Source organism: Heterodontus francisci, chromosome 38 (genome assembly GCF_036365525.1).
Source record: "Heterodontus francisci isolate sHetFra1 chromosome 38, sHetFra1.hap1, whole genome shotgun sequence".
NCBI lineage: Eukaryota > Metazoa > Chordata > Chondrichthyes > Heterodontiformes > Heterodontidae > Heterodontus > Heterodontus francisci.
This window is the reverse complement of record NC_090408.1, coordinates 28,559,148-28,581,232: the sequence shown is the minus strand read 5'-3', so window position 1 is coordinate 28,581,232 and position 22,085 is coordinate 28,559,148. Positions and strand designations below refer to the sequence as shown.

At 42.2% G+C, this 22,085-nt stretch overlaps 1 protein-coding gene across 1 annotated transcript; it reads right to left on the bottom strand.

The window, feature by feature from the left end:
• Nucleotides 1-121: 121 nt before the first annotated feature.
• Nucleotides 122-19,142, bottom strand: arpp19a (cAMP-regulated phosphoprotein 19a). The gene is made up of 3 exons (XM_068017975.1): nt 19,006-19,142; nt 11,519-11,641; nt 122-4,764 (listed from the first exon to the last, which is right to left on the bottom strand). Exons 1-3 carry the CDS (start codon nt 19,063-19,065, stop codon nt 4,594-4,596), a joined length of 354 nt encoding a protein of 117 aa, XP_067874076.1. The 5' UTR covers nt 19,066-19,142; the 3' UTR covers nt 122-4,593.
• Between the last annotated feature and the right edge of the window lie 2,943 nt (nt 19,143-22,085).

Here is a 22,085-nt window from a genome sequence, read left to right as displayed (position 1 = left end):
CAGGGTTTAATTTTAAACAGTGTTTTTAGCTCCCCCTTGGTGAATCCTTGTTTACTACTTGCCAATTGTACAGCAAATAAACCAGCCAAACAGATTCTTAGGTTTGAAGGTCAAAATTTATTAAACTTAAACTCTAATTCGATTAACACAATACACACTTGCAGATAGAGACAGAAAAGAGAATAAAGTGGAAGTGTTCGAGACAATATCTGAAGGTGGTTTTGGTTACTGTTCTTCAAGCTCACTGTAGAGTCCTTGATTGTAGGTAGGTCTTGGCTTTTCGTTGGGGCCCAGTATTCTTCTTAAACCTTGTTCGATGAGACCTCTCTCTTGGGGTTCACGTCTCTTCAGTAGACTTGGAGTTCCGTGAGAAAGAGGTGGGAGCAGACAGGAGAGGTCTTCTCAGTCCAGGAGCAAACAGTCTGAGTTCAAAAAAACCTGTACCAGCCAGTTAGTCATGTTTAGCCACATTATGGGTTGAATGAGTCCTTGGTTTCCACAAGCACTGTTAGTATGCAATTTATTTATTTATTTTTTTTTTTTTTTACAGCCACGGCTGATCTGTTTAACAAGCCATTTCCACACTCCAGCAACAGTTTAAAATCAATGTTCATTTGACAAAATTAATATGCTTCATTTTTGGCAGGTGGAGGGCTGCATGACAACAGTTTTTTAAAAAACCCTGTTGCAGTCAAACAAGGGGCAAGAGGGGAGCCCAAGACCCCCTCCTCACCTGGCCGTTACATTACTCTGTATTTTTCATTAATGTGGATCATTTAAGTTATTTTTCATTTAACAAGCCATTTGCAAAAAGTGATCCCAGCACCGATCCTCGTGGAACACAACTTCCCACCTTTTGCCAATGAGTAACTACCCTTAATCCCCAACGTTGCTTTGTAGCCAGTTGAACCTGAACAAGCCACCTCACAGTTGAGCACCAACCCGTCCTCATTCTAGGCCCATAATATACTTTGACAGAGATCACTTTATAGCCCAGCAGAATTGGGAACACGTGCTATTGACATTGATTTGGATATTGGAAAATAAAAGCTCCTCCAACCTTGCAAAATTAAACATGTGGAAAACATCTTTTCATGAAAATTCAGTTAGTAGTGACCATCTTGTACCAATACCAAATGTGTAATTTAGTTCAATAATGTTTAAGATTTCACCTTTGTTGATATCCAACCAGGGATATTGTGGCTAAGTGTTATTCTTCCTTGCCTGTTTCTCAGTATGGACTAAGGCTTTTGCAGTATAATGGAACCATCTACTCTGCTGGTAACTGGAACAAAAAGGCTGTACTTCCAAAAATTGGTCTGGAATCAACAGCAAAAGGACAGCTTGTACAAAACTGGTTATGTATTTCCTCCAGCTTTTGTATAACTTTTTTTTCAAAAACCAAAAAATTAGTGGGCACAGAATGTGGACACGGTTGAAGCACACTTTCAATTGTAAATGTAAATTATAATCACTAATTTATACCCATCTTTTTGTAACAAATTGGTTAAAAACTTAGGCTGAGTTCTTGTGAATAAATCCACATAATGATCTTGTAATGTAGAAGAGACAATAAGAAGCACCTTGTTGAATGAGCAGATGTATTAAGTACAAACCAGAAACGTTGCACTGTTTCAGAATAACACACTGATCTGACATCAGGTGTTGTTCTGGTTACCCCATCGTAGGCAGATTAGCTTCAATTGGTACAGAAGGCAAATGAATTTAAATTAGAAAGAAAGTCTTTAAAGAAGCTAGCCTAATTTCCTTAAGAAAAATGGAGGCGATCCAGTTGAAGTTCAAGATTACAACTTTAAAAGTTATTAATTGGTTATAAAGCATTTTGGGACATCCTGAAAAGCTCTATATAAATGCATATCTTTCTTCCACAAGGAAATTAGTAAAATTCATCCATGCAAATAGATGATTGACAGTTCAAATATGAGAAGAAAGTAGAAAGCTAGGGAATCAGGTAGAACTTCACTCAAAAGGGCAATGGTTGCAATTTTAACACCTGGGAAGGTTACTGAACGAGAGTGTGTTCTGACAACTGTATATGGATGTGGGATTATGGCAAAATGGGGTTTATCTGAAATAGGGACTTTTCATGTTCCAAAAAATTATGTTCCAATGCCAAGAGGTACTGAGTCATCCCTGCTTAAACACATATTCACTACAATTGTCTGCTAATTTCAAAGTTTTAGATTAAATAAAACCTTTGCATTTTGCACTCAAATTCAATGTTCATAGAATTTGACAATTTACTTTTTTTTTTAAATCACATTTGGTAAACAGAAGTTTCAGCTGGAGATATTTATCCTGTATTTTTCATAAATGTGGATTACGTGAGTGCAAATTAGTTTTCATTTAACAAGCTATTGCAAAAAGTGATCCCAGCACTGATTCTTGTGGATCACCACCTCCCTTTCGCCAATCTAACTACCCTCAACAATAATAAAGTAATTACTTATAAAATTGAAAATCTGCATAACATAGCATGCTTTCAACTTAACCTATACAGTAGGAACGCCCAATTTCTTTTTCCAGAAACTAAAAAGTCATTCATTAGCTGGAGGCAATACAGTTTTGTCCAAGCTGTACTTTGCTGTTGGTTCCAGGCCAATTGTTAATATGGTTTTTCTGACTGTTAATCCATTCAGTTCCTGCTAATCCTAAAATGAACTTGGATATGAAATAAAAGGCCAGAATAAAAGAGAACATTGTAAATTAAAACACTTGTCTTTTCCTCTGCAACTGAAGAAACCCAACATTGTATATTCATCTTAAAACAATGGCTACTTAAACTAGTCCCTTAATGTCATGAAGTTATATCACCTACCTTTCATTAAGATTGGATTACTTTCCACACAATAAAGATAGGACTGTTATCCAGAAGAAATAAATCCCATGGGATGTAGGCTCTTTTAAAAGCTTTTGTTTGCAGTAGCCTCCACATCATGATAATCCATTGCTGTGGGAGAGTCACAGCCCCATTTATTAGTTCTTTGAGGGAGGCAGCCTGCAGGGTGGATTGCACTTGCACGGAAGAATTAATTTTGGAAAGTAGTAAAGTACTGTTCAGGGGAATAAAATAGCACTGCCCTTTGAACAATTATAACATACAAAATTTAAGGCATATTTATAATTGACTGGTAAAGCAAGTATTCAAGTTCTGAATTTTATTGCAATACACAACATACCAACATGCCTAACCGGCTTTCAAATTAGCCAGTCTTGCCTTGTCAGCACATTCATTCATTGGGTCAAAGTGAGTAACTTGACCAGCCAATAAAGATGATGCCAATTTGCCTTTGGTGTTTAATCATTCGGAATTAACTCATTCAAATTACTACCCCCAAACATAATCCACGATCTAGACTGGTTGTAGACGTAAATGGGGATTGGCCAATTTGCTCAACTGCAGAAAGATCAAATGAATCCAACTGACAAATCCTTGCACAAATCTGTAAAGATGGCATTCACATACACACTGAACAGATAGATTATCTGCACACAAGTATGTAAGTTATTGTAAATGATAATGAAGCATTTGGAAGCAAGATTTTTTTTTTTGAGGAGTATTGCAAGTCTCACTACGACATATCCATCTGATGGCAGGTTATTAATTCCCAAAGCTCTGTCAACCATCCACAAAATGGTAGCTGAACTTCCCCAGTGATGTTTGCAGGACTTGGAACACCCCACTGTTATAAAGCACTGGAATTTCAACAGTGCAAATATTTCAGTTGAATATGTCTGTTCAAGATTTGGATTATATTTGTAGCAAACAACTAATTACAAATAACTTCCCAGTGCTTAAGCAGCAGCAGCACATATTGTCCAAAACTATTTTATTTACAAAAATGGCACAAAGTGACTGCACAGTCTATGCTCATGCACATTTCAATCACCTTGAACATACAACAGCCCTAACCTACGAATCTTTAGTTAATACCATTCAGAACTGCTAGAGGCACAGTAATTATAACTTGAAATACATCCAGGAGGGCTATATCAGAGTGGACAAATATTGTCCAATTAACAGACATTTAAATAGGTTTAAAGCTCTTAAGTTTCTCAAGATTAATTGAGGAATGGGCAGCTATCCTGGTTTTCAAACATGCTCTTTGCATTTTAGTGTCAACATCCACAAGGATTTTTACTTGCAATATTGAGATTAGTAATATTCAAGAACATGGAAAAAGAGAAACAGAGTTTTACCTAATTCAATTCAGACTCGACATTAGCTTTACACAAATTTGTGGGAAACTGGAAACAGTAAAAATGTAAAATACTTATTGGGACTGCTTTTACATGAAGTTCCTATATGTACATGTGTGCCTCAGTATTTTAATCCACTACTTCCTACTTTTAGCATCGAAGTCCTGGTCATCAGTGCATGGTTTACAGTTTATGAAATCTCAGGCTGGTTGTCAGTCTGTGTTTACAGGACTTTCTTGCAGCAACAGCTTAGTACTGTAGTTACCTGCCAAGCTGTCAGCCATGATGTAATGGTACAAGGAAAAAAGCTAAAACACAGGAATTAATAGCAAGAAAGAGGAATGACGAGTTTTATGCATTCTTCATGAGGTCTCAAACAGCCAGTTTGCTAGCAACTAGAGAAGGTTTTCTCTGAGGCAGATCTTGCGGAGTGGGAATGTGTTCCCCGGTCACTTGATTCTTGTCTGCTCCACTGTTTGGCAGCTGTTTGTTCTTGATTTTAGCTTTAGCCATATTGTAATCTCCGGAATCAAAGTACTTTGGCTGCAACATAAATAAAATTAGTTCACACTGAAGCAATCATTCCATTTTTAAAACAATTATTACAAGTTTAGCTTTTGACAGTCGTAATTTGAAATATCTCACCCTCAACAATTTTAGTATCAGACTTTGCAGTGCAGAATACCCTTTTGCAATTAGTGTTTACAAAAAGGACTTCAATTAAAATGCTGCACAGCCATGTAAAGAGACAGGAAAGAAAGAGAAAAGAAAATACATTTTATATTACTCCTTTCATGCATCTGAAACTACAACTACCAAATTACTTTTTCTGATGGCCAATGGGAAGGAACTGAGCTGGAGTCACTGTACTAAAAACAATCTAATTGATTGATAAAGTACCACATAAAAGACTGGTTAACAAAATGGAGGTTCATGGAATAGGAGGGCGAGTGTCCAATTGGATAAAAAAAGCTTAAGGACAGAAAACAGCGAGTCATGGTAAATGATAGTTTTTCAGACGGGAGGATGGTACACAGCGGTGTTTCCCAAGGGTCAGTGCTAGGACCACTGCTTTTTTTTTTTTGCTATATATAAATGAATTTGATCTTGGAATACAGAGCAGAATTTCAAAATTTGTCAGAGATATCAAACTTGGAGAAGTGCCAAATCGTGAGGATATGGTATGATCCACCTGCAACGGGACAGAGATAGACTATCAGAACGGGCAGACAAGTGGCAGATGGAAGTTAATACAGACAAGTGTGAGGTGATGCATTTTGGTAGAAGGGACAGGGCGAGACAATATAGACTTAATAGCACAGTTCTAAAGAATGTGCAGGAACTGAGGGACCTGGAGGTGCAAGTGCATCGATCCTTAAAGGCAACAGGACATACTGAGTGGTTAGCAAAACATATGGGATCGTGGGTTTCAAATAGAGGCATGGAATACAAAAGCACGAAGTTATGTTGAATGTTTGTAAAGCTCTGGTTAGGCCCCAATTAGAGTACTGTGCCCAGTTCTGGTCACCACGCTTTAGGAAGGATGAGAGGGTCCTTGAGACAGTGTAGAGGAGATTTACCAGAATGATTCCAGGAGTGGGGGATTTTAATGACAAGGTTAGGTTGTTCTCCTTAGAACAAAAGGAGATTGAAGAGAAATTTATTGTAACAGTACAAGATTATGACAGGCATAGATAAGTTAGACAAGGAAAAACCGTTTCCATTAACTAATGGTACAAGGGCTAAGGGACACATATTGAAGGTTTTGGGCAAGGGATGCAGAGGGATTGTTAGGAAGAATTAAAAAAAAAATAAATACAGCAAATGGTAATGACCTGGAACCCGCTGCCCACGAGGGTAGTGGAAGCAGAGACAATGACTTCAAAAGGAAGTAAGCTTGCAGGGCTACAGGGAGCAGGACTGACTGGATTGCTCCCTAGAGAACGGACATGGACTCAATAGGCCAAATGTCCTTCCTCTATGCCGTAAATGACTGACTCTATAAACATTGGAGTATGAGAGAGAGAAGTGGCCACAACATAATTAGGTCAGGAGAAGAAAAAGTTTAAAGGGCAAGGGAACATATTAGAATTAGAATTAGAATTAGAACATTACAGCGCAGTACAGGCCCTTCGGCCCTCAATGTTGCGCCGACCTGTGAAACCATCTGACCTACACTATTCCATTTTCATCCATATGTCTATCCAATGACCACTTAAATGCCCTTAAAGTTGGCGAGTCTACTACTGTTGCAGGCAGGGCGTTCCACGCCCCTACTACTCTCTGAGTAAAGAAACTACCTCTGCCATCTGTCCTATATCTATCACCCCTCAACTTAAAGCTATGTCCCCTCGTGTTTGCCATCACCATCCGAGGAAAAAGACTCTCACTATCCACCCTATCCAACCCTCTGATTATCTTATATGTCTCTATTAAGTCACCTCTCCTCCTCCTTCTCTCCAACGAAAACAACCTCAAGTCCCTCAGCCTTTCCTCGTAAGACCTTCCCTCCATACCAGGCAACATCCTAGTAAATCTCCTCTGCACCCTTTCCAAAGCTTCCACATCCTTCCTATAATGCGGTGACCAGAACTGCACGCAATACTCCAGGTGCGGCCTCACCAGAGTTTTGTACATCTGCAGCATGACCTCGTGGCTCCGAAACTCGATCCCCCTACTAATAAAAGCTAACACACCATATGCCTTCTTAACAGCCCTATTAACCTGGGTAGCAACTTTCAGGGATTTATGTACCTGGACACCAAGATCTCTCTGTTCATCTACACTACCAAGAATCTTCCCATTAGCCCAGTACTCTGCATTCCTGTTACTCCTTCCAAAGTGAATCACCTCACACGTTTCCACATTAAACTCCATTTGCCTTCTCTCAGCCTAAACGCTGGTATGGATTAGTTGGTCTGAATGCTTGTTCCTGTGCTGTACGTTATGTGTAATTTTATGTAAAACCTTAGGTTAGTCCAGCATAAAGTTAGCTAGCATGTTGGGGGCTATGTTTTTTTCTCGCTGTATGGATGAGCTAATGTTGGTCATCTACATTTATCTTGTGACCTTGAGTATGTTCTGCAAGGATTAAGTAAGAAGGGAGCTCATCACCATCTCGAGGGCATTTGGGGATGAGCATTAAATGCTGTCCAAGCCAGCGGCACCCACATTATGTAAATGACTAAATAAAAAGAAAGTAATAAAGGGTCATATTTCATTTTTTTAATTAAAAAACTGTGGTTATAAAATGGCAAGATAATTGAAGAGGAGGAAGGTCACTCAGCCCATCTTTGTTTATTAATCCAGAATAACAGTATAGTTTTCCCGCCCTGCTCCACATCATCCAATTGTTTAAGTAATTCCATGATTTTCATTTCTACTCTATCCAAATGTATTGATGATGCTTTGTGTAAAAAAAATAAAATAAAACTTGCTGATATCAATCCTAAATTTGCTTGCCACTAATTTGAACTTGTGTCCTCTTGTCTTGGTCTCAAACCCAAGTCAACCCCACATTTCCTCGGTCACAAAGATTGATCTGCACCTGAAACGCTCATGTGCTTTTGTTACCTCCAGACTTGATCACATGACTGCTCTTGGCTAGCCTCCCAAGCTCCACAAGTTTAAGGTTATCCAATAGCATTACCTTCAGCTTACTTTACAAATCAGCCATGGATGCATTTTTTTTTAAATGTCAGATAAAACAATGCATGCATTGCTCTTACACTGGCATTATCTTGCTCCTGCAAAGTGCATTTCGGACTAGCAGCTGATTAGCTTAAATATTATACTAATAAACCAGATGCGGATGACATGAAGGTCGGTGGAGTTGTGGATAGTGCCGAAGGATGTTGTAGGGTACAGAGGGACATAGATAGGCTGCAGAGCTGTTGGGGGGGAAAACTAGCAAACAAAAAGAGCTCAGCACAGAAACATTTAAATTGGTATTGGAAGGTACAAATCAAGTGCATCCAATAAGCAAGAGCATATGGTAGGCTGGGATAGATGAAAGGAGCAACTAAAGCAAAATTCAAAGAAGTTAAATTATAGGGTATGCAACAAATGAATGCCAAATATTAAAGCTCCAGAAAGGCAGCTGAAGGAGAGAAAAAAAATTAGTGAAAGAACAGTACAATCAAAAAAATACTATTTAGACATTAGCAGTTAAGAGTGTCAAAAATCAAGTAAACAAGGGATGGAGGCAAGTTTTAGTGTTAAGCGAGGAAAGACAAAAATGCTTCAGCTCAGTTTTCAGGAAGTGGATATTGCAATTGTACAATCAAAAGTGGGTGTACAGCAGTTAGTGCAGGGGTTAGTCAAAGACAATGAACATTAAAGTTTATATATAAACAGTAGATAAACAGTTTACATCAAAGATCCTGAAGGAAACTAGGGAAGAGGGGCTCTAACTATTTTCCAAAATTCTTGGAAAGGAAAATTGCGCCAGAGAATTCAAGGGTGGCAAATGCAACACCCCAATACAAAAAGAAATAGTGATAATTATAAGCCAGATAGTCTTGCTTCTGTTGGCAGAGTAAAATAGGACGAAGTTGCTAAATGCATTGCTAATCAGGTCATTCTGTAGTTCTGGAAAACCACACAAGATAAATGGAAAATATGCAAGCGTAGATTTACTAGGATGTCACCAGAGATGAGTTAGTTTTGGAGTGATCGAGAAGCGAAGTCTAGATCTCTCTCCTCCTCCACCAGGTTGAAAAGTTCAAGAGGTGGCCGAGATCTTCCAAAGTGAGGGAAGATAAGAACCGGAATTTTCCATAACTGTGGAGGCCCTGTCCACTGGCTTAAAAGACGGGGGGGGGGGGCAAGTGCGCCTCCGCCTGGCCTGGAAACCACACAGCAATTGTGTGGCCCAGGCCCTTAATTGGCCTCTGGTGTGGATTCAGCCCGAGGCAGCAAGTCTCACCTCTAAGAGCTGCCAGCCAATCAATCTTAGCAGCGCCACCTGGAACAGTGGCCATTGTTGGGACTGCACCCAGCATGAGGAGCAAGACACAAGATAAAAAGTTAAGTGGAGTTTTGGGCCTCACCGGGGACATTCGGCTGGGCCCTAGCAAGGGGGGTGAAGGTTGATCAGGAGGAGGTGCTCTACGAGGGGTGCCTTGTGCTGCTGGGGGGCCTCTGGAGCACAGAGCGCCCGATCAGGAGGCCCACCCCACCCCACTATGAAGCTGCCTAGTTTTACCAGGCAGCCTCCTCAGCTGACAGTGTCTGGCTGCTGCTAATGAGGCAATTAATTGGGCAGCACAGTGGCGAGCAACGCAGCCTCCCAGCTCCAGCGACCCGGGTTCAATTCTGGGTACTGCCTGTGTGGAGTTTGCAAGTTCTCCCTGTGTCTGCGTGGGTTTCCTCCCACAGCCAAAAGACTTGCAGGTTGATAGGTAAATTGGCCATTATAAATTGCCCCTAGTATAGGTAGGGGAATATAGGGACAGGTGAGGATGTGGGAGGAATATGGGATTAATGTAGGATTAGTGTAAATGGGTGGTTAATGATCGGCACAGACTCGGTGGGCCGAAGGGCCTGTTTCAGTGCTGGATCTCTAAATCTAAATGGCCACTTAAGGGCCTCAATTGCCTGGGATGGGCTGGCCATTTTCAACCTCACCCACTACTGGTAAAATAGCAGCAGGGGCAGCTAGGTGACGAGAAGGGCATCCCCAGCCTCCAACACCATTTTACCCCCCCCCCAGCCCGTGATGAGTAACGTACTGTTTCCAAAGGAGAGAGAAAGTTAGTAATTGAGAATGCACAAATTCAAGTTAACTACAAATAAAAAATTAAAAGGTTAGAAAAAATGTTAAGCGATTAAAATATGGACCATTGCCACACTGGATGTTACAACAAAATCCTTAAATACTATTAGCAGAATTAGTCAATAACTTGGAAAAAAGGAGGAAAAGCAACAGGTGGTTCCTGGCTCCAACTAATTTTATTCTATGCCCTAGCATAGTTGAATTTCCCCAAGGCACAGACAAAATATTAGAAACAGCACCATCAACTCCTTGAAATGGACCATTTTAGCAGTTCCAAAAATATTTAATAAGGTGTAGGGGTGTCAGCTACAGATGCAGGATTTAGTCTTTTTAACAGTGGCCTTCCAGAAACTATGGAGTATCCTGCAGAGAGTCATCCGATACCAGTAGACATTAGAGCAAGCAGAGCTCCAATAGCTCAAAAGGATCCGTAGTGTTCATCCTTGAAGCCAGGCATCAGCATCTAACAATGGTGGTTATATAACAGACAGGCCAGCATCAGTAGAATTCAATCCCAGCTGAGACACCAGAGCTATACTGTTGGATTTAGCACCATGAGGATCTCAGTGCAGTGTGTTTATACGCCCACAGTGTAATGCCCAACCACCTAATGTTGAAAGATCCGGAGACAAACTATTGTAATAATCTGTCTGTACGTTTTTATAACACTGATCCATTTAGAGTGTCTTTGCATTATGCTGAAATTATACCAGTGAAGAGTCACAAAAAAGTTTTTAAAAAAAACTTATAGGAAGCAAAGAACTACAGAATTTAGAAAGCAAAAAACTGCTACAGATACAACAGCACAACTACAGATAGAAGAAAATACAGCACCTTAAATGCAGGATTAAGCAGAGTCCCTAGCAAAAAGGCATTGCAAACCCCAGCATCTTTTCTTCTAAAGCAGAAGTCACTAAAAAGATTCAAGTTCTCCAATAACCTAAATTTAGCAGATTTTCACTTCGTTGATGGTAAGCAATTTATGATTAGATTAGATTAGAGATACAGCACTGAAACAGGCCCTTCAGCCCACCGAGTCTGTGCCGAACATCAACCACTCATTTATACTAATCCTACGCTAATCCCATATTCCTACCAAACATCCCCACCTGTCCCTATATTTCCCTCCCACCTACCTATACTAGTGACAATTTATAATGGCCAATTTACCTATCAACCTGCAAGTCTTTTGGCTTGTGGGAGGAAACCGGAGCACCCGGAGAAAACCCACGCAGACACAGGGAGAACTTGCAAACTCCACACAGGCAGTACCCGGAATCGAACCCGGGTCCCTGGAGCTGTGAGGCTGCGGTGCTAACCACTGCGCAACTGTGCCGCCCATGTATTAAGAACTTAAATTCCAAGAGCCATATGACTTTAAAGACATTCATATTTGACGTCATTAAAAAATACTATGGGTATACATGCAGCAGTACCTAGAAAACATTTAACTAGATCAAAAAAATCTAACACCCACAAGGTTCAACAGATGTAATAAAATTACTTCTTACAAATACTTACATCCTTCTGTAGTCGTTTTCTCAAAAACTCTGACCCACCAGGTTTCTGTCCCAACTTCGGATACTTCAACTTCAATTTTGCTTCCTCAGCCTTTTCAGGGCTGATTACAGTGTCATCCATTTCCTGAAATGGAAACAATAGGAAATTTAAGTGGACAATATATAGTTCAAACACCATACACACAAATTAGGAGCAGGAGTAGGCCATTGGGCCTCACAAGCCTGCTCTGCCATTTGATAAGATCATGGCTAATCTGATTGTGGCCTCAACTCCACTTTCCTGTCCGACTTCCTTGTCTATCAAAAATCTAACTCAGCCTTGAATATATTCAATGACCCAGCCTCCATTGCTTTCTGGGGAAGGGAATTCCACAAACTAATGACCCTCAAAATATTTCTCTTCATTTCCATCCTAAATGGGAGACCCCTAATTTATTTATTTTTTTAAACTATGTCCCCTAGTTCTAGTCTCGCCCAGAGTGGAAACATCCTTCCAGCATCCATCCAGTCAAGTCTGCTCAGGAACTTATGTTTCAATAAGATCACCTCTCATTCTTCTAAACTCCGATGGGTATAGATCAAACCTGTTCAATCTTTTCTCATAGGTTAACGCCTCCATCTCAGGAATCAGTCAAGTGAATCTTCTCTGAACTGCTTCTAATACAATTTTATCCTTTAAGTGAGAACAAAACTCTACATAGTATTCCAGATGTGGTCTAAGGCCCTGAACAGCTGTAGCAACACTTCCCTACTTTTAAATTCTATTCCCCTTGCAATAAATGCCTTCCTAATCACTTGCTGTACCTGCATACCAACCCTCAGATTCATGCACCAGGATACCCAGATCCCTCTGTACCACAGTTCTGTAGTCTCTCCATTTAAAAACAATATTTTGCTTTTCCATTCCTGCAGTCAAAGTGGACAAGTCCACACTTTCCCCACACTAAACTTCATCGGCCAAACCCCTGCCCACTCACCCAATCTATCGAAACCTGTCTGCAGACTCCTTACGTCCTCCTGACAACCCACCCTCCCATCCATCCCTGCGTCATCCGCAAACCTAACAACCATGCACTCGGTCCCCTCATCCAAGTCACCGATATAGACTGCAAGCAGCTGAGGCCCAGGCACTGATCCCTATGGCACTCCACTAGTTACAGCTTGCCAACCCAAAAATGACCCGTTTATCCCAACTATCTACTTCCTGGTCATAACTCATCATAACCTACTGAAATTGTTCAATACCTCTTCAACAATAACTTGTATTTATATAGCGCCTTTAGTGCAATAAAACATCCCAAGGTGCTTCACAGCAACATTATAAAACAAAATATGACACTGAGCCTCATAAGGAGATATTAGATCAGACGACCAAAAGCTGGGTCAAAGAGGTAGGTTTTAAGGAGTCCCAAAGGAGGAAAACAAAGTGGAGAGGTGTAGGGAGGGTATTCCAGAACTTGGGCCCTAGGCTACTGAAGGCACGGCCACCAATGGTGGAGCAATTAAAATCAGGGTGCACAAGAGGCCAGGATTAGAGGAGCACATATCTTGGGGGGCTGTGGGGCTGGAGGAGATTACAGAGTTAGGAAGGAGTGAGACCATGGAGGGATTTGAAAACTAAGATGACAATTTTAAAATCAAGACATTGTTGAAACTTTCAGGATGTTTTTCTCACCATCTGTATGTTGCATACCACCAGCAATTAAAGAACATTTCAGGGATTTGAGAACTATTCCCACAGAATTATGGATTCCAGTGAACAAAATATTGCATCAGGTGGAGAAAACACAAAAATAGCTGCAATTCAGAAGTTGAGATGTTCAGACCCAAAGTAAATGAGCTAAAAAGATTTGATGGATCAAACTCGGGATTTAATTTTGGTTAGGGGTGAGAAAGAAAACAATTACGCGTTATACAACATTCCTCTATTTTCCTCTTCCTTACTCACTGTGTATCATCTGATTCTACATCCATTACCAAGACATCAGGCTTTAGAAAGTTCACTATATAACTTTTATTTTATTTATTCATGTAACCATCTGCTAACTGGTCTCATTTTCTTCTACATTAGCTGGAGAAAGACAATGAGCTTACTGCTCTGGTCAGTGCTGCATGCTGCCTAGAAAACTGGGTCACACTGCAGATGGATGGGAACAAGCAGCTCAGCTTCCTTGGTATGCTCACATCTAAAGTGGCAGCTCTGACAAGGTAGCAGCTGTACTGCAGTAATAGCTTGACGTTTCACTTTTAAAACCCAGAAATGGCAGCACATTCAGCAATATTGACTGTCAGTCATTGAGGCAATCTACACAGATCATTTCAATGTTGCCAACTGATCTTGGGGTGTTTACAGAAGTATAGAAAAACATTGATGATCCACTGTTTGCCAATGATACCAAAAGTAATAGCTCAATTCACAAAACCATCCTAAAGGAGTGATAACTGGTTCAAATTTAATTGAAAATGTAAATAAACAAAAGGAGCCAGCTTGAAATGGCATTCAAATATATTATAGTTTGCAAAGCTAACCTTCCTATAAGTGGCCCCAAATATCAAATTTTAATTAATACAGCAAAATGTTAACCTGGCTACAAAAGTGGAAATACATCTGGGGTTAAAGATAGTTACTCAGACTGGCAGAAGTGGGGAAGCAGTTTTCTACAGGATTGATGCTGAGAACACTGTACCATTTACATAAATGATTGTCCTCAAATCATAAGTACATATTAAAATTTGCAGGTGACACCAAATGGGGGGAGGGGGCACAATTAATACTGAGAAAGACTGCAACAAAATGCAAGACAAAAACTTACAAGTGTAGGGTACAGTAGCATAGTGGTTATGTTACTGGACTAGTAATCTAGAGGCCTGGATTAATGATTCAGAGATGAGTTCAAATCCCACCACAGCAGCTGGGGAATTTAAATTTAATTAAAAATTTGGAATAAAAAGCATTAGTAATTGCGACCATGAAACGACTGGATTATCGTTAAAAAAACTCATCTGGTTCACTAACGTCCTTTAAGGAAGGAAACCTGCCATCCTCACTTGGTCTGGCCTAAATGCAACTCCAGACCCACAGCAATGTGGCTAACTCTTAACTGGCATCTGAAGTGGTATCAAAACCTCTACAAACTTCACCACATAAGCTGCAAAAGTTCAAGTAGGAAGCTCAGTGCCACCTTCAAAGGACAATAATGTTGCCTTTGCCAGCGACACCCAATTACAGTGAATGAAAAAGTATAACAGACTTGTTAACAAAATTGAAAACCCTGGGATTAAAGGGGCAGTGGCTGCGTGGATACAAAACTGGCTAAGTGACAAAGTAGAGATTAGTGTTTTTTCCAGAATGGAAGTGTGCAGTAATGTCCCCCCAGGAATCAGTGTTGGAGATAACACAAAACCTGGAAATGTAGTAAACAGTGAAGATAACAACAATCAGAGAGTCAGACTGGTGAACTGGGCAGTCACCTGGCAGATGAAATTTAAGAAGTACGAAGTGATTCATTTTGGTTGGAAGAATGAACAGAGACAACAGAAATAAACTGTACAATTTTAAAAAGGGTGCAGGAACAAAATCCTGGGGTGCATGTGCACAAGTGTTTGAAGGCAGCAGGACAAATCCAGAAGGCTCTTAAAATCGTATATAAGAGTACAATAGCACGGAAGTTATGCTAAATTTATAAAACACTAGTTAGGCTCCAGCTGGGGTACTTCTGGGCATCATACTTCAGGAATGATGCCAAAACATTAGAGAGGTTGCAGAGGAGATTTACGAGAATGGTACCAGGAATGGAAGAGTTCAGTTACTTGGAGAGATTAGAGAAATTGGGGTCGTCCTCCTTAGAACAGGGAAGGAGAAAGAGATTTGATTGAGGTGTTCAACATAATGAAGGATTTTCATGAGTAAGTTAAGAAACTCTTTCCAGTGGCAGGAGGGTCAGTAACCAAAGGACAGATTTCAGGTAATTGTCAAAATAATCAGCAGCAACATTAGGCTAAATTACAAGTTTTTCAAAATAAATTCTCAATGTGGCAAACACTGGCAAGGCAAGTATTTATTGCCCATCCCTAGTTGCCTTCAAGGTGGTGGTAGCAGTGGGCCTTCTTTAACTGCTGCAATTCCATGCGGTTAAGGCATACCCACAATGTTGTTAGATGGGAAGTTCCAGGATTTTGACACAGTAACAATAAAGGAACTGCACTATAAATCCAAGTAAGCATGCTGTAACTTGGAGGCAATGGCACTCCCATGCACTGCTACCCTTTTTTTCAAAAAATATACTTTATTCATAAAAATCTGTTTTAAAAAAAAGCATTACAATACAGCACCAAGTTGACATTCCAAAAAGTGCAAAAGAAATCAGTTTTCTTCGATACAGGAGTGAGTTGCCTCACAACTCTTCCATTCCATTTTACAAGCCACGTACATTTTACAGCAAATCCATATTTGGTGTATAGAGCCCGAGGGGTTTCCCATGGATTCAGCCCCTCAGTTCACTTTGGTGAGAGGACCTTACACAGTGGTCTTTCTCCATTTAGCCTTTGCAGCAGCTGCCCCACGCTTTAGTGCGTCCCTCAGCACGTAGTCCTGGACCTTGGAATATGCCAGTCTGCAACACTTGGTCGTGGACAACTCTTTTTGCTGAAAGACCAGCAAGTTTCGGTCAGACCAAAGAGGGTCTTCACCGAATTGATGGCCCTACAGCAGCAGTTGACGTTTATCTCGGTGTGTGTCCCTGGGAACAGCCCGTAGAGCACAAACTCCTGTGTTACAGAGCTGCTTGGGATGAACCTCGACAAAAACCACTGCATCTCTCTCCACACCTGCTTTGCAAAGACACATTCCAGAAGGAGGTGGGCAACTGTCTCTTCCCCACTGCAGCCACCTCGAGGGCAGCATGTGGAGGAGCCGAAACTCAGTGCGTGCAGGAAGGATCTGACGGGGAGGGCCCTTCTCACCACCAGCCAAGCTACGTCTTGGTGCTTGTTTGAAAGTTCTGGTGATGAGACATTCTACCAAATAACTTTGGCAGTCTGCTGGGGAACCATCCGACCGGATCTACCATCTCCTTTCCCCATAGGGCTTTGAGGACATTCTGTGCAGACCACTGCCTGATGGTCAGAGATGTTTTCCCGCAGAAAATTTCCCACAAAGGATAGGTGGTACGGCATGGTCCAACTGGATGGAGCATTCCGCAGCAATGTGACCAGACCCATTCTTTGCAACACTGGGGACAGATAGAACCTCAGCACATAGTGTTTGCGTACTGAGGCTCGATGCACAGCTTGATGCAGCCGCACACGAAAGTAGTCATCAGGATGAGGGTAACGTTGGGTACATTTTTCCCGCCCTTATCCAGAGGTTTGAACATTGTGTCCCTCCAGACCCAGTCAATTTTGGATCTCCAGATAAAGCGGAAAATGGCTCGGGTGACCGCCATGGCACAGGAGTGGGGTATGGGCCAGACTTGCACCACATACAGCGACGTGAGCGCCTCGCACATAATGACCAGGTTCTTGCCCACAATGGAGAGAGATCACTGCTCCCACATGCTCAGCTTATGGTGTACCCTGGCTACTCGCTCCTTCCAGGTTTTGGCACACGCCCCAGCCCTTCCTTCCCATGCACTGCTACCCTAACATTCTTAGTGGAGGTCACAGGTTGAGCAGTGTTGAAGCCTTGGCAGATTGCAACACTGTATCTTGTAGATCATTGCAGTCATGCTAAGTTGGCAGTGGAGGGAGCAGACTGCCTTATCCTGTAGTGTGTCAAGCCTCATGATGTTGGAGCTAAAGTCATCCAAGTCAGGAGTGTATTCCATCACACACTGAGCACTGTACAATCAAAAGGACAGCACAGTAGCGCAGTGGTTAGTACCGCAGCCTCCCAGCTCTAGCGACCTGGGTTCAATTCTGGGTACTGCCTGTGTGGAGTTTGCAAGTTCTCCCTGTGTCTGCGTGGGTTTCCTCCGGGTGCTCCAGTTTCCTCCCACATGCCAAAGACTTGCTGGTTGATAGGTTAATTGGTCATTATAAATTTCCCCTAGTATAGGTAGGTGGGAGGGAAATATAGGGACAGGTGGGGATGTGGTAGGAATATGGGATTAGTGTAGGATTAGTATAAATGGGTGTTAGATGTCAGCACAGACTTGGTGGGCCAAAGGGCCTGTTTCAGTGCTGTACCTCTAAATTAAACTAAAACAAACAGCCCCACATTTGACCTGCTGATGCAGTGAACATCATTGATGAAGCAGCTGAAGATAACTGCACCTAGGACACTGCCCTGAGGAAGTCATGCAGTAAAATCCTGGAGCCGAGATGATTGGCCAACAACCACAATCATCATCTTGCGTCTAGTATGACATCAGCTACTGGAGAGATGGCCCCTCATCACCATCAACTTCAGTTTTGCTAGGAATCCTTAGTGCCACACTTAGTCAAAGGCAGTCATTTTCATCTCACCAAATCAGCTTATGATCATGTTCAGACCAAAGTTGTAATAAGATTTGGAACAGAGAAACTCCGGCAGAACCAACACATAGCACTGGTGAGCAGGTTATTGGGGAGTAACTACCATTTAACAGCACTGTTGACGATTCCTTGAGAACGCCTGTCACCTAACTAATAATTGGGTAACTGATGGGGCACAGTTGGTTGCATTTGTTCTATTCTTTGCAAGTAACTTAAAAATACAAATAAATCCTCAATTACCAGCAAAGGAGATGGTAAAATAGTCGAAGCGAATCAAACGCGACATGCTTCTACAGCAAAAGGTACCTTATAATAGGAGATGCCTGGTCACGTTGCACAAAAGATCAACACTTCAGCAAAATTAGAAGCTAAAGTCTCTTCAGTTCAACAATTCAAACACGTCTGCAAGCTGAGCCGCCTGCGTGTTGAAGCTTCCGACTGGGGATAGGCTCTGCTGTGCCGCAGGGGAGACCCACGCAGCAGCATGAGTGCAATCTCCTTGCAGATGGCCAGTGTTACCATGGTTAGCGGCAGCACTGGGACCAAGTGCATACACTGGGGCCATTCATTCATGGGCAAGTGAGCCAGTAACTACAATTACTGGCACATTATGGAGTAAAGCCTCCCTGGGGACAGTCAGAAATTCACCCCGGCCAGAGGGAGGGATGTGCTGGCTGCCCACCTCCCCCCAAACAGGAGCTACAAGAGGTGGGGGTGGAGGGAAGTGGGTGCAACACTGCCTCTGATAATGCAGTCAGCAGCCAGAGATGGATCTGCAGCCTCTGCCCAATCTCTCCCCACTCAGGACAGGCCGCTTACAACCCGGGCCAGCCCCACACCCCAAAGTCAATATTACCTCCCTCCCTCCAACACAAACCCCCACCAAATCTGCAGCCTCCCTCCACCCCCACCATCAGGCCATGACCTCTCGGCCTGGTTCACAAAGGCTTTCCAAAGGACCGCGACTCCGGGCCTCGCGTCAATTGCCCTCCAGCACGGACCCGCGACTCCTACCTGCCCTTCTTCGGCAGAAGGTTCTTCCGACCGCTTCACCACCTCGTATCTCGATGACATCGCCGCCGACCTCAGAGAGCGCCTGAGCGGACCCGTATCCCTCCGCACTATTATCCCCGGCCGCGCAGCCGCACTCCGACTCCAGCCTCACTCCCGCGCTGGCCCCGCCCACATTTATAACGTCATCCTGTTCTAGAAAATACCCAGATATTTGTAAACAAATATTTTTTCCTAGTTCTGCCTGAAAATATACTTTATTTCATTCACCTTCGCCTGAAAATGTTCGAGATTTATTTTTTTCTAGTATTAAGCTTTTATTTATTTGGCCAGCAGTCGCTTGGTGACGTCATCATGTTGGATTGTGGGCGTTGTCGTTTCTTGTCGCTCTTCTCCGCCACACAGCATTAAATAGAAACAGAAAATACTGGAAATGCTCAGCAACTATGGGGAGAGAAACAGACTTAATGGTTCAGGTCGATGACCTTTCATCAAAACTGGAAAAATTTAGAGAACTACCAGATGCAGAGAAAATGGGAGGAAGAACAAAAGGGAAGGTCTATGAGATTAATTGACAGAAGAGATGATGGTGCAAGGCAAAAGGAGATGGTAATGGGACGTGTGGCCTCTTTCTATGATTCTATGAAGTAAAGAAACAAAAGATGGAGATAGAGGTGTGAATGTGAATAGTAGAATCATCACCAACAGCAGCTGTCCAAAAAATACAAGGACAGAGGTTATGATCTGAAATTGTTGCACTCGGTGTTTAGCCCGGAAGGCTGTAAAATGCCTACTCAAAAGATGAGGTGCAGTTTCTCGAGCTTATGTTGAGATTCATTGGAACGTTGCAGGAGGCTGAGGGCAGAGTGGGAGTAGGGCAGAGAAATACAATGATAGGCAAGCAGAAGTTCAGGATCACGCTTGCGGACTGAACAAAGTCATTTGCTCTCCCCATTGTAGAGGAGACCGCATCATGAGTAGTGAATACAGTATAGTAAGTTAAAAGAAGTACACGTAAATCACTGTTTCACCTGGAGTAAATGTTTGGGGCCCTGGATGGTGAGAAAAGAGGAGGTAAAGGGGTGGATGGTTGAATCTTCTGCAATTTCAATGGGAAGGTGCTGTGGGAAGGGGAGACAAAGGCTGTTGGGGATGATTGAGGAGTGGACCCTGTTGTCAGGAAGTGACCATTCCCTCAACAACATCCTAGTCCACTCCTCAACCACCCTAGGAACCCTTCCCCTTTCTACAGCACCTTCTCATGCAAGGACAGGAGATGCAATACCTAACCTTTTACCTCCTTCATTCTCACTGTCCAGCGCTCTGGACACTCCTTCCAGGTGAAAGCAATTAGCTGATAATTCTTTCAATTTAATATACTGTATTTACTGCTCCCCAATGCAATCTCCTCTACATTGGGGAGACCAAACACAGATTGGATGACCGCTTTGAGGAATCCCTCCATGCAGTCTGCAAGCCTGACCCTGAGCTTCCAGTATCATGTCAGACCCTGTCGAGATTCCTATGCAGCCTCTTTGCATCCTCCTCACCGTTTTCTTGCCCACTTAACTTTGTATCGTCAGCAAACTTGGATACATTACACTCAGTCCCCTCATCTAAAAACATAAACATAAGAAATAGGAGCAGGAGTAGGCCATTTAGACATTTGAGCGCGCTCTGCCATTCAATGAGATCATGATCTTCTACTTTGACACCATTTTCCTGCACTTTCCCCGTATCCCTTGATGTTTTTAGTATGTAGAAATCTCTTGATCTTAGTCTTGAACATACTCAACGACTGAGCTTCCACAGCCCTCTGGGGCAGAGAATTCCAAAGATTCGCCACCTTCTGAGTGAAGAAATTACCCCTCATCTCAGTCCTAAATTACCTGCCCTTTATTCTGAGACTGTGTCCCCTGGGTTCTAGACTTCCCATCCCGGGGCAACATCCTTCCTGCATCTACCCTGTCAAGGCCTGTAAGAATTTTGTATGTTTGAATGAGATCACCTCTCATTCTTCTAAACTCCAGAGAATAAAGGCCCAGTCTATTTAAACTTTCCTCATAAAACAATCCCTCCATCCCAGGAATTAGTTTGGTGAACCTCCGTTGCACTCTCTCTATGTCAAGTATATCTTTGCTTAGGTGAGGAGACCAAAATTGCACACAATACTCCAGGTCTCACCAAGGCTCTATATAATTGCAGTAAGATATCTTTATTCCTATACTCAAATCCTCTTGCAATAAAGGAGAACATACCATTTGCCTTCTTAATTGCTTACTGTACCTGCATGTTAGCTTTCAGTGACTCATGAACAAAGACACCCAAGTCCCTTTGAAGTTCAACGCTTCCCAGTGTCATGCTGGGCCCCACCTGGCAAGAATGAGGCATATTAATTTCGCCACATGTACATTAAATTTCAAATTGTTGCTAGGAAGAAGAGAAGGCCTGTTACAAGGGCTGCCAGACACTTGGCTGGAAGACTTTTACACACCAATAGGGACAAGAGAGGTTACTCCCCTTATCCATTTAATCCACAATGGACTTTGAGCACCAGACATTGAAGGCAGGGGAGCACATTCCAGGCCCTGCTAAGATGATAAAATCCACAGAGCCAAGACGTGGTCAGACCAGCTAGTCACATGACTAACCTGCTTGTCAACCTGGGGTTTTCTGAATGGTACAAACAGTTTGAATTCAGAAAGACTGTTTGTTCATGGACTGAGAAGATCTCTCCTTTCTGCTCCCATTTCTTTCTCACAAGGCTCTGAATCCACTGATAACACATGAATCCCAGGAGAGAAAAGTCTCCTACAGCGAACAAGGTTTAAGAAGAATACTGAGCCCCAACGAAAAGCAAGAACTGCCTACAATCAAGGACTCTACAGTGAGCTTGAAGAACCGTAACAAAAACTCTTCAGATATCACCTCTAACTTTTCCACATTATTTCTTCTGCTCTGCTTTGTCTCTATCTGCATGTGTGTATTGCTTATGCATGCTAGTGTGAGCGTGTCATGTATCCTTAGGCGTTAACTGAATTAGAGTTTAAGTTTAATAAATTTCAACTTTTTTTTAAACCTAA